Here is a 15,382-nt window from a genome sequence, read left to right as displayed (position 1 = left end):
AATGATTGACTTATGTTCGCTTGGTTGTGTTTATTTCTAATATTTCTTAAACATGTTTTAAAGGACAACACCAGGGAAAGGGTTAAAAAAGAGTGGAACTATTACTTAAAGTGTCTAAGGTCCATTTCAGTGGCATCGTTTCTATAAATTAAATGTCTTTCATCACTGATGACCCCCATTTCATACAGGCACGTCTCCAATGCCATTCTAACCCAATGGTATTTACATATTGAATATGCAATTTTATTTCGATTTGGAAAGTCTAGTCTTCACAAAAAGAGAATGTTAATTATGTACTGCTTTCATTTGAAATCACACAAAAACCATCTTTTTTGTTTGTTTTTATCACAGAAGAGCGTCCTATCTTCTTTCATATAGCATCTGTGCATTTGTATAATGCTCTTTGGCTAAATTCTTTGGAGAAGAAGAAGAAAAAAGACTTCACCCAATTTCAATATACAGTAATCTTTCAACAAACGCTCGCTTAGAGGCAAATATTTGTTCTCTGGCAAAACTTTATAGATAGTGTAACTTGCCTTTACTTGTCGCAACCAGTAAACATTTTTCTACTTTTCCTCCATCTTTTGAGTCATTTAAAAGGAAGAATAGACGGTAATTGCAGCTTTACTTTGTAATTCATGATGATCGCAGGATGTACCAAAATGTTTAAAAGAACACACACACCAAAAAGAAAACACGTCTACACGTCTTTTTACTGTTTTAAGAAAAAAATCAGTATAATTCCCTTATTTTAACTTGTTTACAACTTCTTTTAAAATGTATTCAGCATTTTATTTCAAAAATGCATTTTATTAGGAAAAAAAAAGAACAGATTACAAATCAGGAAATGAAAGTGATGGCATATGATGTATCAATGCGCCTCGATGCCAGTGTCGTGCTCTCTAGCAGTGTAGACCGCGGAGGACAGTGAGGCTTCACCATCCATAAACTGGACTACGGTCCAGCTACCAATGAGGTTAATGCCGCTGCTGAATAAAATGAACACTTGTAAAAGATTCAGAGCTGTAATTACATTTGCATTCACCTTTGCATCAAATAAAAAGTACATTTCTATGTTTATTCCTTCCCTAGCCACCAGAAGTCTTTGGATTTTTTTTAAAAAAAGAGCAAATTACACACACACACACACCATTTACCAAGATAGGTTCTTTATAAATTACATTAATTCAGATCCTTAAAACTTAAGCATTTGCAGAAACATAAATGTACGTGTAGCACTATGAGAAAAGACAGGAAATTTGGGGAAAGATGTTAACAAGGAAAACATGGAAAATAAAATGGCAGTAGTGATGTATTTATATATTTCCCAAATGTCCTGTTGTGGACAAAGTAAGGAGTCTAATTTTTACTTGGTAGGCACATGGAAGGGGTGAGCATGGATAGCAAAGTGCCTTTATTATAATAGGCTTATGGAATTTAAAGGAAAGCTCCATGAAAGCATCTTGTTTATATTGCCTCAAAATTAGTTCCTGGAACAGTTCTGATAAAACTATTGACAATTATTTGATCTCCTAGTGGATATATACACCCTAATAAGAATGCACCAGTTAGTAGCTTATAGTTATTCTTGGTACTTCATGAGAAATTGACCGCAACATCCTAGCTAGAAGTGAGTGGAATGACATTTTTAGTATAGATCACAGAACATGCTGTATCCCTTTGAAGTCATCAATCTTTAATCACTGTACTAGCTGCACAGAAAGGGGACATGGTTGCAGCTTATATGCCAGAAAGTGTGTATTGAAGGTCAATTCGCAGGAAAATGTGTGCCTGGACAAGTATCAATTTTAGAATAGGAAATGGAGCTCTATGGTTCAAATTGTCTTGTTTCATAATGCGCAAAAAGATGCTTCATGGAATATAGTTATAAGAAATCAAAGAAAAGTTGATAATAGACTTTAGAAAACAGGAAGCATAAACTTATAAATAAAGCTGACAATCATTCCAGATTTGGGGAAAATATTCTCAGAATTATACTTCATTGGTGATATTACTTATGTAAATAAAAATTTTTCTGCAGTGATAAGAATTATGTTTTTTTTTTTTTTTATCAGCAAGTTTAGTGGACAACATCACGCATTCTTTGGGAAATTGGCATTAGTCAGTTCTTAACTACTGTCGTTGGTAAACAATGATACAAACCAAACAGAAAAAAAAAAAAATTTTAAAAGGCAAAATATTATGTATTCACCACTGCACTCTCTGAATCTTGTTACAAATGAATTGTATGTTCACAGCTAAAGTCTGACACTCAAAACCAAATGTATGCAAAATGATTAAAAAGAGCCAAATAGAAAAAGAGCAATGCAAATAAACCACCACCAACAAAACTTCTTTCCAGTCTATTAATGTATTGTATTGAATGTCATACGGTGAAAGGCAAAGGAGTTTTATGTACTTTTGGCCACTGAGGATGTAAAGGCCAGCCAAACAGGATCCTAGAAGCATTTCCAGGTCTATGAATAACACCGTGAGAACACTAAAACAAACACAGCATATGTTCTCAAATAAAGCAAGTTCATTGTCATCCAATTTTGACTTTAATCGCTAACAAAACTTGTGTATCATATGGTTAAGAGACCAGGACTACAGTTTTCACATTTAAAAACCATAGTCATTTAAGAGCGTTAAACTTATGTTTTAGATCATATCAGAGCAGTTGGAAATTAATAGCAATATCTAATTCCTTTTTACATAAAATGATTGCGATGGGGTACATGTCACCGGATGAAGCTTCCTGGAGCCATCCCAAGTCTGGACGCGGGCAGGATGGCAGTGCTGCAAATCCATCACCTGTACATTCAACATAAGAGCATTTTTTTTTTTTTTTTTGTCCATTGAGATTCCCTGGCTATTAAAACAAATTGTCACAATTTTAAGTTAAATCACAGCTGCCAATCAGAAGAAGTACTCTTTCGGATTTTCACTGACTGCGTTTTGTATATTAAGCTCACTTTTCAAAACAGCCTCAGCACTGTCTACATTCTCTGACCTTTTTGCCTCATTTCCTTTGTATAATCTTTTCTGCTGATAAATGCGAACAGCTATGGCAGTGATGCAAAGCAAGATAAAGATCACAAGAGCTATCAAACCTAGTGAGAGAAGAGAAAAGAAATACAATGTCAGAATTTTTGTCTGGATAGAAACTGAGTTGACTTCATTGTCTGATAAGTCATAATAAAATTATTTTCTCTTTAAATCAAGCATCTACTGTATCATAAATAGGAAATATCCAAGATTCAAGTATATCTAGATCAAGTATATTGCGTTTACTTCTAAGTTCTATCAATTTGTATGTTCAGCTCCAAATTCATATTATGATTAGACTTTATTTAGTGGGTTCATATTAAACACATACTGACATGTCTCGAAGATCACATATCACTTCATAGTAACACACTAAGTTTTAATTATTTTGAAATTATAGAATAGTAGTACCATTGTAAAAGGATTAACTTTGTACAAATTTTAATAAGGTTGCTTGATTTTCAGTAATTTGTCATAAAATTGAATAACAGGAATAGGTTATTATATAACTAATGCTTACTAATAAAAATAGATACATAGTATATATACAGAGGCAGATGATACCAAGCTATGGTAGAAGTCACTAAATTTATAAAGTATGTCATTTTACTTCCAGGCAATCACAGGGAAGAAAAAAACAAAACAAAAGAATGTTCATCTAAGAATGTTTCATCTAAGAATGTTCTGGAAGAAGTAGTAAAAATTTCATTGTATTAAATCTTTTTATTTTTTTTAAAAATCTTGACCCTTGAGTAATGGTTTCTAATATTTGTGTGATGAAATGGGAAGTATGCATAAAACACTTTTGTTGTATATGGAAGAAATATGGTTATCTACAGGAAAAGCACTTGTGTGAACATTTGAGTTGTAAACTGAACTAGCTGCTTCTTCCTTGGTGGAACATCACTCTTACTTGAAAGAATGACTGACAGGCAAACTATGGTTGTTTGGACTCGGATATTTGGCAGATGTGTTGTCTAAAAGGCCTGTCACCTCATGAAAAACAACTGACAGTGTGTGTTACCAATGAGACAATTCAAACTTTCAAATGGAAATTAATTTGGAAAACTTTTTTCTGTCACCTTGAGTTTGAGAGCTTGCCAATACTCAAAAGACTTTCTGATGAGATTGGTGGAGTTATTACCTAATTGGTTTTGTAGATAAAAATAGTTACCATGAAAACAGCAGTGTGGATCAAATCTCATTGTAAAATTAGGACTCTTCATTCTAGTCTGATGAAGGTATATATAACTGGCATGGAGTTCAACCAACTCAAAGCTTTGAAGGTTCTCATCAGTCACAGAGAATTCCTGAGCACACAGCGTGCTACAATGATTCACCACGGCCAACGGAACCATTAAATTTGACCAATTTTGGCTTAGTTAGCTTTACGTGAGAATAGCAGCAATTCTTCGCTGATAAATCTAGTATAATGTGGTAACTCAAATTCTGTACTTGAAATCTAAAGGATTTACTAAGGGCTGTGATTGTTTTTGTTACTATTCTTTGTCATATTAATAAAAAAATTAATCAATGTATTTTACCTCTTGTCTCAGAAAAATACTAAGTTGAGATGCTATAAATATTTATTTTGTCTGGTTATAGGCCTCTGGTTTAAAAAGAGAGAATCTGAGTAGTTTCAAAGTGAACATCTAATGAGGTATGATTTCTAGAGAGCAGGTCACTGCAATTTTAAATTGAGTATCACCATTACATTGGCCTCACCAGGACATCAGGACAGACAAAATCATGAGCCGTCTCTGGAACTTGTTTGCACTCTGATGTGATTTATCTCTTTTAATTTGGGGATGATTTTTTATGTCAGGATTTGTTGTGTCCTAGAGAAATCGTGATCTTATCTGTTATATAAAGAAAAAAGATACACTGTATAAAATATGGTCAGCCACTGCGCTTTGTCACCTTGCAACCTGAAATACTATGTGTATGTGTTTGTGGGAGGAAACTATGTGATGTTCTCTCTGCCTTAATCTGTCCATCCAGATAATATATGTGTAGCTTGGCCAGAAATCCTCTACAATATCTAGGTCACCAGTTTAAAATGTCTTATTAAATAAATTCTCCTATTTTATACAATCCATTTTGTTCATGAGAAAAAAAGATCATCTAAAATGCAGAACGTAGGAGGATTAGCCAATTAGAAAAATCCTTAAATGATTCAGTATTATTGCATGGTGAGTGCAATTTATGAGTAAATGGACAAAATTCTACCAGGTGGAGTGACTCACTGGAGGACAATATACTGTGATTTAGTAGATAAATTTCACGTGGTCCCAGGCAAGACCTTCTGTGCTTACAGGGCCGTTACCAGCCACTCTGCTTCTGAAGCTGATTCACTGCAAGGATCAGAAGCAGATGACACTGGATCCACAGTCTGGAGAGCCCATCAGCCACAGGCCTTCTACATCATCTTCCTCTGCCCAGTGCATTTTGGACAAGTGAGAATTTCACAGTTGAACTATAACTTATTTCCATTCTAGAATAACTTACCAACATACCTTTCCCTTTACTCTATAAATCCAGCCAATGATTTTTTCCCAAAGCAGTAATATTCTAAAAATGTAATCTTTTGATCTAACATTGACTTGACTAGACAATCACTCTCTCTCTTGTGTGTGTGTATGAAACCGTATCTCTATCTATCTATATCTATTAGTTGAATGTAATGGAAGAGCAGCATTACAAGACTGAGACATTGTTGGACTATGAATCCTAGCTTAAAATGTTGAGCACGTTTTAAATGTTATATCTTTAAATTAGTTTTTTGCCATGTAATAGATTTCTATTATAAACCCCTTCCAACAGAGGTTTGTTTTTTTCTTGTTAGGTGATTAAAATGGTTCCTATTTTATGTCTTTTAATTTGATAAAAAAAGAACTGATAGCAGTGAGGATGCTGACATATTTGATTAGTACTACTGTCTAATATCTAAACAGGCTCCTAATTACTTGGAGGAAGCTGATGTCTACATGAGTACAGGTAAAAAAATAGAAATCAAGTATCAAGTATATAGCCTCCATAAATTGCTCATGTATATAAATAATCAGGCTATTTTGATGCAGTATAATAAAATAATTTTTACTTTTGCATGTCCATATCAGATGCAGAATGTAGAAAAAAGGCAAACCAATGAACATTTCAGGAGTCTGATTAATGACATTCTTAAGTGCATTAATCAGGAAGCAAAATGGCTTATATTTGGAATTGATTTTGAATAAGTTATGTCTCAGATAATAAGGTTTTCATTGCCAGGAAGATACACTTTAAAAGTTTTTGCATTAATTTTGCAATATAAAATAACTGCATGCCACTTTTAGCCCATTAGCCTAATATTTGACAAAAATGCAACTAAAAGTGTAAGGTTCATGGACAGGGACATCTAAACCAGGCACATATCCATTTTATTAAGCATTAAGGCAATATAAAACATATGCTTCTAATATTTGCCTTAGATATTTCCTGCTTTTTACCTAAACCCTTGCAGAAGTAATGATATGTCCAAGAAACCAAGAAAAATGATATGTCCTCAAATATATTCAGAACGCTCTAGGGAATCTAGATGGTATTTCCAAGCTAAGTAATATTCATGATTGCATAGCTAAGCAACTATTCTTTCAAAGTGGTGCTTCAGTGAATTTGTCAATTATTTATACTGAAAACCTCCTAGGAAACTGGGAATTCAATAAGATTCTATCAGACAAGCAGTACATATAACAAAGCACCCCATTGTCTTCACTATTCAATGCCTGACAGTTGGGAAATATATAATGTCTTCATAGGTATTTCCTATAATGTTAAATATTCAACATTATTAGTAATGATAGTAAGTACCCAAGAAGAGCTCATACATGCTTCCTATTACCTCCAATTACTGCAGAGTCACTTTTGATTGCATTAGCTATGGGCTCTTTGTCATCTATTGTTCCAGAATGATCTGCAGTTAAAGGACAAAAAAAGGGGGGGGGGGATGGTGTGATATAGGCAAATAAAAAGGTAGGAATTTTGAGAAATTCATAAATGTTTTAACCAGAACATAATTATGGAAGTAAATGGGGATCTCTGTGGTTTAAAACTTAAGCAATATCAACTGTAATGGCCCACATAAATAAGAAATTGGGAATCTAGAAAAGAAACAGCAAAGAGAACTGAAAGTTGAACAAACAAAACTAATTTTAAGAAACCGTCTCCAGATTGTAGCATAACAGCAACATCAGAAGTTTTAAACACCCAATGAGCATGCTGTATTTGGGACCAGGTAAAGGAAGGTCATGAGCCACCTGCAAACAAGTGGGTCCTCTCCCTTGATGTGGGGTCAGCGCCAGTCTGGGCGGCACAGCTGGACTCAGTCACGTGTCCTGTAACAGTGACGGGCTCGGGGTGGCTGGGGTGCAGGGCAGCCTTCAGAGGGGCCACGTGGCTGAACTGCACGGCGGAGAGACAGCCAGTGAAGCCCTGAGTGCCGGCCAGTGCCGTCTCCTGGTCGACATCGCTGGGTTCTGTAAATCCAAAGAAATGCCACAATATTAACCGCAGTGCAAACTGCAAACGGGCAATGAAACAGTAATGCAATATCCTGAGACTCTTAATACAACAGCAATAAAGATACAGCTATAAGTTCCTTTTTCCTTTGCCTTTATTACAAGAGTCAAATCCATTAAGGCTTTCCACAACTATTGGTGAGATTGCTCAGGTTAATGGCTTGGGTTTTTAAGTGTGGCTAATTAAAAGTATGATTAACTCTCTGGAAATAATTAAAGCCTTCATGAGAATGTGTCAGGTTATGAACTGATGAAGCCTCCTGATACTTAAAATTTTTAAATAGATCATTAAAATGTACCTGTGATAGGGCTTATAGGCAATATTCAAAAGGTTAACAGTGAAGTGCTTCCTGGAGGTGGAAATGAATTCAACTCAGCTTCTGAGATGTCAACCATAAAAATAACAGAAGCTAGAGGGAAAATCGAGCCTCTGGAGTTCCCTTATCAATTGTCCAACCTGACTTTTGACCCTGCTCAACCATGCCAGAGGGATAATATTATCCGGTATTATACGTGGGGGTTAGAAGGCATATCCCACAGTTATTAGGGTCTCTTGTACAGTAGTGAGAACTTTCACACCATACTGCCTTTTCTCCCTGTGTCAAAGATCTCCTGCCACTCATCTGTGCCAAGTACAGGGACCCTCCACCACACACACACACACACAATAGTAACCAGAGTTTGGTTAATATGAAACTGTTATGGAACAGAGACTGGTTTGAATGCCAGAATTTTAAGATATAATTTTACAGTGAAGAATATATCATATATAGCAGTTCTTTGGTGAAGTTGCTTGGCAAAGTCTAAACAAGGAGAATTAGTTGTAGAGTTTAAGCTTCAAATGTATCAGGCAAAGATGCATCCATCTGCCCACTGTGATCATAAAATGGCATGGCTACGTCTCTCCTGCATTGCTTGTGCATGGGCACAGATAAACTTTGCATTTGCATCTTTAAAGGAAAAAAGATACCAGATATTTTGTGAATGCTTATTGTGTGCTGGGCATAGTTCTAAAGTATTTTCATATCACCATTTACCCTTACAGTAGCCGTGAGAATCTTGTCCCCATGGCAAGGATGGGACCTTTAGGTTCAGATCCTCAGTGATCTGCCTAAGGCCACCTAGTTGTTGGCATCGGGTAGTGACCACAGATCTGTTGGACTCCACACCACAAGCTTTTTTTAATAAATCAATCTCTTTCTGATTGACAAATTCTTTCCTTCATTCTGCTTCTATCTTCTGCAGTGACACTTTTTTGACTTGAGTTATTCTTTAAGTAACTGCGGGTAGCTCTGACCCACCCTGTCTTGTTTTAGCTAGGTTTTTGAAGGACACGTCCTTTTTCGTTTCATTTTCATTCACATTTTATACTTAGTAATAAAAATACTGATTAAATGCATAGTATTGTGAGTAATGTATTTTCTGCCTAAGGAAAATTTAAAATCAGAGAGGTCACATTGCTACTGGTTATTAGTGGGGGGCTGGTGCTCAGAGACCACGTCCTCACCCCCAAGGCTGCCCTGCCAGCACGTAAAGAATAGAGCATGGTTGACCCGCAACAGCCAGCGTCACGATGTTTTGTAGAATACACTCCATGTACGTGTAAGACCCAAGGAACTTAGTTCTACCACCATCATAAGAGTCTATGAATGCACATTTTCAAACATATTTGTAGAAAACGACAGCAATGGTGGTTTGGAGTTGTATTATCTTAATAAAGAATCAAAAGGAAATACACTTTAATAGCAACATGGCCAGTATAGCAGGTTTCGCATTTCCACCGAATAAAATTTCTATAGAAAAAGACCAGCTTTAGAAACAAACAAGCAAAAATAATGTAAATAGCCAAGAGTCATTTCCCTGGTAAAAATCTGATACGAGGCAACTTTTGCAAACCTTATATTAACAAACTGAAAATATTTTACCTATTTGGAGATTTTTATGTGGAAAACTATTACTTTAAATTCTAAAACTTAAAATGGGTAGTCACTCAAGTAACATAATAAGAGCTAGAGATGCAGGAGACAAAGTCTCTGCTCTTGAAGCAGAGGAGACAGATAAAAAACAGAAGCAATAGCTAAATGAGAAGTCTGAAGAGTAATAATGCTATGAAGAAAGAAATGCCACAATTTTCTTGATGAATTTGAGGGTTTTTAGCACTTATTTTAAGAATAACTTGACACTTATTCCAGTAACTTCTGGCTCTATTTCTCCTTTCTAAAAATTTATAAGATTCTCAGTGATTTTGGAAGCAGATTATCCCTAGGTGGTGTGTTTTCTCGTCTATTTTGCATAGAACTTGGTAAGCCCTTTCAATCTGCAGAAACAAAGTTTTTCTTTAGCTTCGAAAATGTCATATATTGTGCATGCAATTATTGTTGTAATGTCATCTTTTAAATTCTTCTGGAATTCCAATTATTCACATTTTCTCCTCTATATATTCCCTAAATCTCTTTTATTTTCCCTCTTCTAGCTCTTAGCACTTATTTCTGTGTGAGTCAGAATGCTTCATCCATTTGTTCTTCTAGGTGACAAATACAAGTTTCATCAAATATCATTCTTTCCTGCTGAAGCCTTTAGTTTGGAAAACTCATTTTTTTTTATTTCCTTAAAGTCTTTTTTGTTGCTTTCCTAGACTTTCCTTAAGATGCTTTTACTACAGCTCATTCAAGTTCTGTCAGTCTCCTTGATTTGCTTTATTTTGATAGGGATGGCTCTAGCTGTTTTGTTTGTTCTTCCCTTTTCTTGCTGTCAAATTCTTCTAAGTAGGGAGTTGTTTTTTGTTCCATTTACTACTGCTCAGTCACTGAAGCCCAGAGAATGTAGACATCTGTGCCCCTGTAGCCCAGCAGAGAGCCAAGAGGAAGCCTCTCCTCTTCACCACCCTGAGAACAGTGAGCACTTGCCCAAGTTTCTGGCCATCCTCAGCAACTTGGGAAGCAGAGAGAATGGGCCATTGATGTTTCCCAATTCTGGCTTCTACCTCAACAGGTCCAGGGATCTCTGCAAGCCAAGCAAGCCCTCAATCTCTACCATTCTGGGTCCCTCTGAGGCTCCTGTAGGTTGTCCCCCAGGCTCTCTTCCAACCCACAGGATAGGAAGTAGCACCAGAGCTTTCTCACAGGTCCCTCTGCCTGCTGGGCCAGACAAACAACTATTGTTCAAGAGGGCCAATGGGTCAGACTTGGAATTGAGAATGGAGAGGAAATAAAATGGACTAGTACCCATCTCCCCAGAACTGAGTCCAAACAAAAATTAACAGCTATATTAAATTGCTCATAAACAGAGCTGGCTTTAGAAATACATAGCATTAGATATCTAGCTTAGTATTTGTGCTGAGAAAGTCAAGAAGCAAAGTACCTATCTGATTGCTAAAATGCTAACATAATTCAAGATTTAGAAAAGAGAAGGCAGAAGAATTGAGGACAAATGCCACCTGCTTCACAGGAACCGTGCTATGACAATCATGCTTTTGATGTTTCCAGTCATACAAAATCTTAACTGACTCAGAATTTTGGGTTGTCTTGCCTATTAAACAATTAGCTTAATTTGTATTTTCCAACAAAAGGAATGACTTCTACTTTTGTAAAGAAGAAACCTGTGAACCAAAAGCTTAAAAGGAAGATAGACTACCAAGGAATTAAAATTTGTGAGAAGCATCTTTGTATTGCCCAGAAAGAGAGAGGACTATTTCTGAAAAGGATATGACAGTGAATGCAAGAACAATTAGGAGTGTGTCATAAAATTTCTTCTGGCTCTTGTGACCTGACAAACTCAGGAAAAAAAGCTAAGTAGTTCATAATGGACATATGTGTCAAAATGGGCCATATTTTAAAAAGGTCCCAATAGCTTTAACCCAGAAAGATGGTATTAAGAAAATTTGAAGGCTTGCTGGATAATGGTATAGTGAATCAGAGGAGGAGATGGAGCTAGAGTTCAGCCATCTTGTCTCCACTGTAGTGTTGTTGTTGTTATTATTATTATTATATCATTATATCCAATTCCACCAAGGATTTGATAAAAAAAAAAGTTAGTGGAAACATAAAATGGCAAATCAGACAAGAATACCAAGCAGCTAAATGAGTGGCTTTTCACAAAAGGGTATTTATTTGCCAACCAATCCTGCTGCTCTAAGATAGAAACTTGAAAACCTGATTCATATAAAAGTGGCATTTAGGTAGCTATTTCACTGTAACCTGTGCTTCTCTTTTGCTTCCAACATAACTTTTCTCATCTGACGTGTCACTGGATAAGATATTTACAAAATCACAGTGTCCTTAAGTAGTCTAATTAAACTCTCTTTTATACCCCTTGGTTTTGAAACAAATTTTACACAAAGGGCTCCTGACAGATTGCAGATTGTTCTCAAAGCTCTTCTGGGGAGGGATAGTAGACATCCTCTTCCTTCTGACCACAGGCTTTATTTACATCTGGCCTAAATGGCCACTGCAATAACCTGAGTGTACTTCCTGGCTCCGCCGGAGGGAAGAGATAAATGAGCCCTATGGGTCATTGCCTCTAAATATACCAAAGCCATTGCTCAGCACGAGTGAAAATAATCGTCAAGTTTTTAAAAAACTATTCTAACAGAAAGAATAATCCATGAATAGAACTCAGAAGTTAGCAATGAGTTCTGGATATTAAAAACAAGTATAAAACAGCCAATTAATTATGGAGGAATCTGAATCACATTTATTTGATGCAACTTGGCTCTTCCCACGACCACCATGAAGTATCAACAAATTACTGTCGTCAGTGTTATTCTGCCATTATATAGGTGATATAAAAGTCATAAGAAGTAATTATAAACTTCATTCTGCCTTTCAACAGTAATTTTTCGATCATTTTACAAGTTAAATTATACCATTACTTAAAATTTGACCACATTTCGCTATGAGAGGTTTTATGCAACTGTGAGATTATGAAATGAACTTTTTTTTTTCCACTTGGTGGAACTGTGATCTAATAAAAGCTTAATGCCATAACAAAACAACTTTATACCTGCACATTTCCTTTGATTAAATTACGTCTTAGAGAGGTCTCTTTTTAAATAATTTTGGAGTAAATATTTTTCTGAAGGAAGCTAAATATAAACATCGGCTAATCATTTCACCTTGGCATCAGAACTTAGGTACATTGTGAACAAATTACTTAATAAAGAAATGATATCAGGCTGTCTGCCTTTTCAGAAGGAATCGCTTCTCCCCTTTATCTACTTTTCCACACATGTGGACAGACTATAAGAACAATTTTTTTACTCCAATCACTGTTAACAAGCATTTCTAGCAGATATCAAGCAAGACGGGTGATTTTTAGGTCAGTATCAAATTGCACTATGATGGCATGGAAACCATCTCTAGGCCCTTATTACACTTAATATATAACACTAGCAGAATTCAGATTTCACTGCTCTAATTCTGACTGACCTATGGACTGTTGCCAAGCTGACCTGTTCAACATCTCGTTGTGGTATCTCCTTTCTCCATCCCCTGGATCTACTTTCCTGTCAATCCCTACTCCCTTCCCTCTTCTATCAGTACACGCTCTAACAAATCCACTCACTCACACATTAGCATTAGTGCCTAATCATGGTTTTATTTTTCCCTTAAGTCTGATGCATGTACATTTTAAAGCATATTTCTAATTGAAGAAATAGACAATTGCCTTCTCCTTTTTCTTTTAGAAACTATTCTGGTTTTATCATTGTCTAAAGGTTTCCAGACTTGACAGCTGATAAGTACATAATTTGGGATTTTGTGGCTTTTGCTTTTATCATTTGATTTTTTTTTGAAGGTAAGTAGAGCAGCATGTTTTACTCTGCTTGACTGCCAAATGAAAGAGATGAGTGTGACAGAATTGTAAGAGGGGTACACTTGCTCAGAGGAAGCAAGTACTCTTGATTATATGTGCCGCCAATAAAATTTCTACCTAATCATTTGCTCTATAATTAAAATAAGGTAATAAATGTTTTTCAGCATCATGAATGTTCTGTGAGTTTGAGACCTGACACTTCTGATCTATGTTCACATATCATGATAGGGAGAAAAGCTATTTTTAAGTTTATAAGAATGGGCAGTACAAAGTGATATTGTTAAACCTCTGGAAACAACTAAAGCCTTCATAGGAATGAGGTCACGCTACGCACGGAAGATAGTCTATGACATTTTAATTATTAAAATACTCAAAAATAATGAATTATTTAATTCATTCAATCATTAAAAAATGATCTTTAGGTAGTTTTCTTTTCTTGTTCTAACTTGTTTTTCTCTCTTAAAATCTACTTTTAAAATAACCTATCCATTATTTCAAGAGTCATTTCATAAGATATTTATAAAATTCACAGTGCGGTTAGGTAACCTAATTCCCCTTCCTCACCTATGTGCATTGAAGCAAGTTTCACATAAAGTAGTCCTGCCACCTTAGAAATGTTCTTAAAGCTCTTGAGTAGACCTCTTTTTCTTTGCTGACAACTGCCTTTATTTACATCTGGCCTAAATCTCCCCTGCAGTAATCAGAGTGTACTTCCAGGTTGTGCTGCCTCAGAAAAGAGAAATTTTTCACTCCTAATATACCAAAGCTACAGCTCAAAATGGTTGAAAAGGACCATTGGACTTTTTTTTTTTCTTTAAATTAAATTCAGCTTTATTGAGATATATTCACATACCATGCAATCATCCATGGTGTACAATCAACTGTTCACAGTACCATCATGTAGTTGTGCATTCATCACCCCAATCTATTTTTGAACATTTTCCTTACACCAGAAAGAATCAGAATCAGAATCAAAAATAAAAATAAAAAAGAACACCCAAATCACCTCCTCCCCCCATCCCACCTTATTTTTCATTCAGGTTTTGTCCCTACCTCTCCATCCATACATTGGACAAAGGGAGTGCAATCCACAGGACTTTCACAATCACACTGTCACCCCTTGTAAGCTACACTGTTATACAATCGTCTTCAAGAGTCAGGGCTACTGGGTTGGAGTTTGGTAGTTTCAGGTATTTACTTCTAGCTATTCCAATACACTAAAACCTAAAAAGGGTTACCTATATAGTGCATAAGAATGTACACCAGAGTGATCTCTAGACTCCGTTTGAAATCTCTCACCCAGATAAACTGTATTTTGTTTCATTTTGCATCCCCCTTTTGGTCAAGAAGATGTTCTCAATCCCACAATTTCAGGACCGTTGGACTGTTACTTAAACAAACCATGAAACTATACTAACGTACAAAGATATCCAGGTACAGAACACAGAACTTGATTTTATAGTAAACTACAAATAGGCAAAGCAGATGCAGTGTAGCCTATTGATTAAGGGAGGATCTAAACCGAGCTGCTTGGCTGCAGACCTCACTCTTCCCACCACAGCTTTGAAGTTCCAATGTTATAATTGCCAAGTATTGAGTCCTTATATATTTTAAGTAGAAAGGAAGATAAATAATGGCTGTAATCTTCATTTCACCTTTGAACAGGGATTTTTATGTAATTTATAATGAGCTCTATTATGGTATTTTTAAAAACTTGGGCACATTTTCCCATGAGAGGCTTTAAGTTCTTTTGAAAATATGTAATGCTGTATAATTAGGGTTTTTTATGGGGGGGGGATGATCGAACTGTGATCCAATAAAAGCTTAATTAAAATAGCAAAACAGTGTTGTGCCTACACAATTTCTTTAAATAATTTCATTATTATATTACTGCAATATTATGTAAGTTTAGAGTCAATGTTTCTTTTAAGGGAACAGAATACAAATATTGTGACCAATGGCTTTTT

General features: G+C 35.7%; 1 protein-coding gene across 6 annotated transcripts in view; it reads right to left on the bottom strand.

Moving 5' to 3' along the window:
- Positions 1-750: 750 nt before the first annotated feature.
- Positions 751-15,382, bottom strand: part of CNTNAP4 (contactin associated protein family member 4) — a 293,265-nt gene continuing 278,633 nt past the window's right edge. For 4 of the 6 annotated variants that reach the window (XM_037815806.1, XM_037815809.1, XM_037815810.1 and 1 more), the window contains 4 exons: positions 7,344-7,562; positions 6,929-7,000; positions 3,014-3,113; positions 751-989 (listed from right to left, as the gene is read on the bottom strand). In XM_037815806.1, the coding sequence (XP_037671734.1) occupies positions 872-989; positions 3,014-3,113; positions 6,929-7,000; positions 7,344-7,562 (509 nt within the window). In that variant the 3' untranslated portion in view covers positions 751-871. Of the gene's footprint in view, positions 990-1,990; positions 3,114-6,928; positions 7,001-7,343; positions 7,563-15,382 lie in introns of those variants that run through there. The other 2 variants (XM_037815811.1, XM_037815808.1) reach the window with 2 other exon arrangements.

This window comes from Choloepus didactylus, chromosome 22 (assembly GCF_015220235.1).
Source record: "Choloepus didactylus isolate mChoDid1 chromosome 22, mChoDid1.pri, whole genome shotgun sequence".
Classification (NCBI taxonomy): domain Eukaryota; kingdom Metazoa; phylum Chordata; class Mammalia; order Pilosa; family Megalonychidae; genus Choloepus; species Choloepus didactylus.
This window is presented reverse-complemented; position numbering and strand designations above follow the sequence as displayed.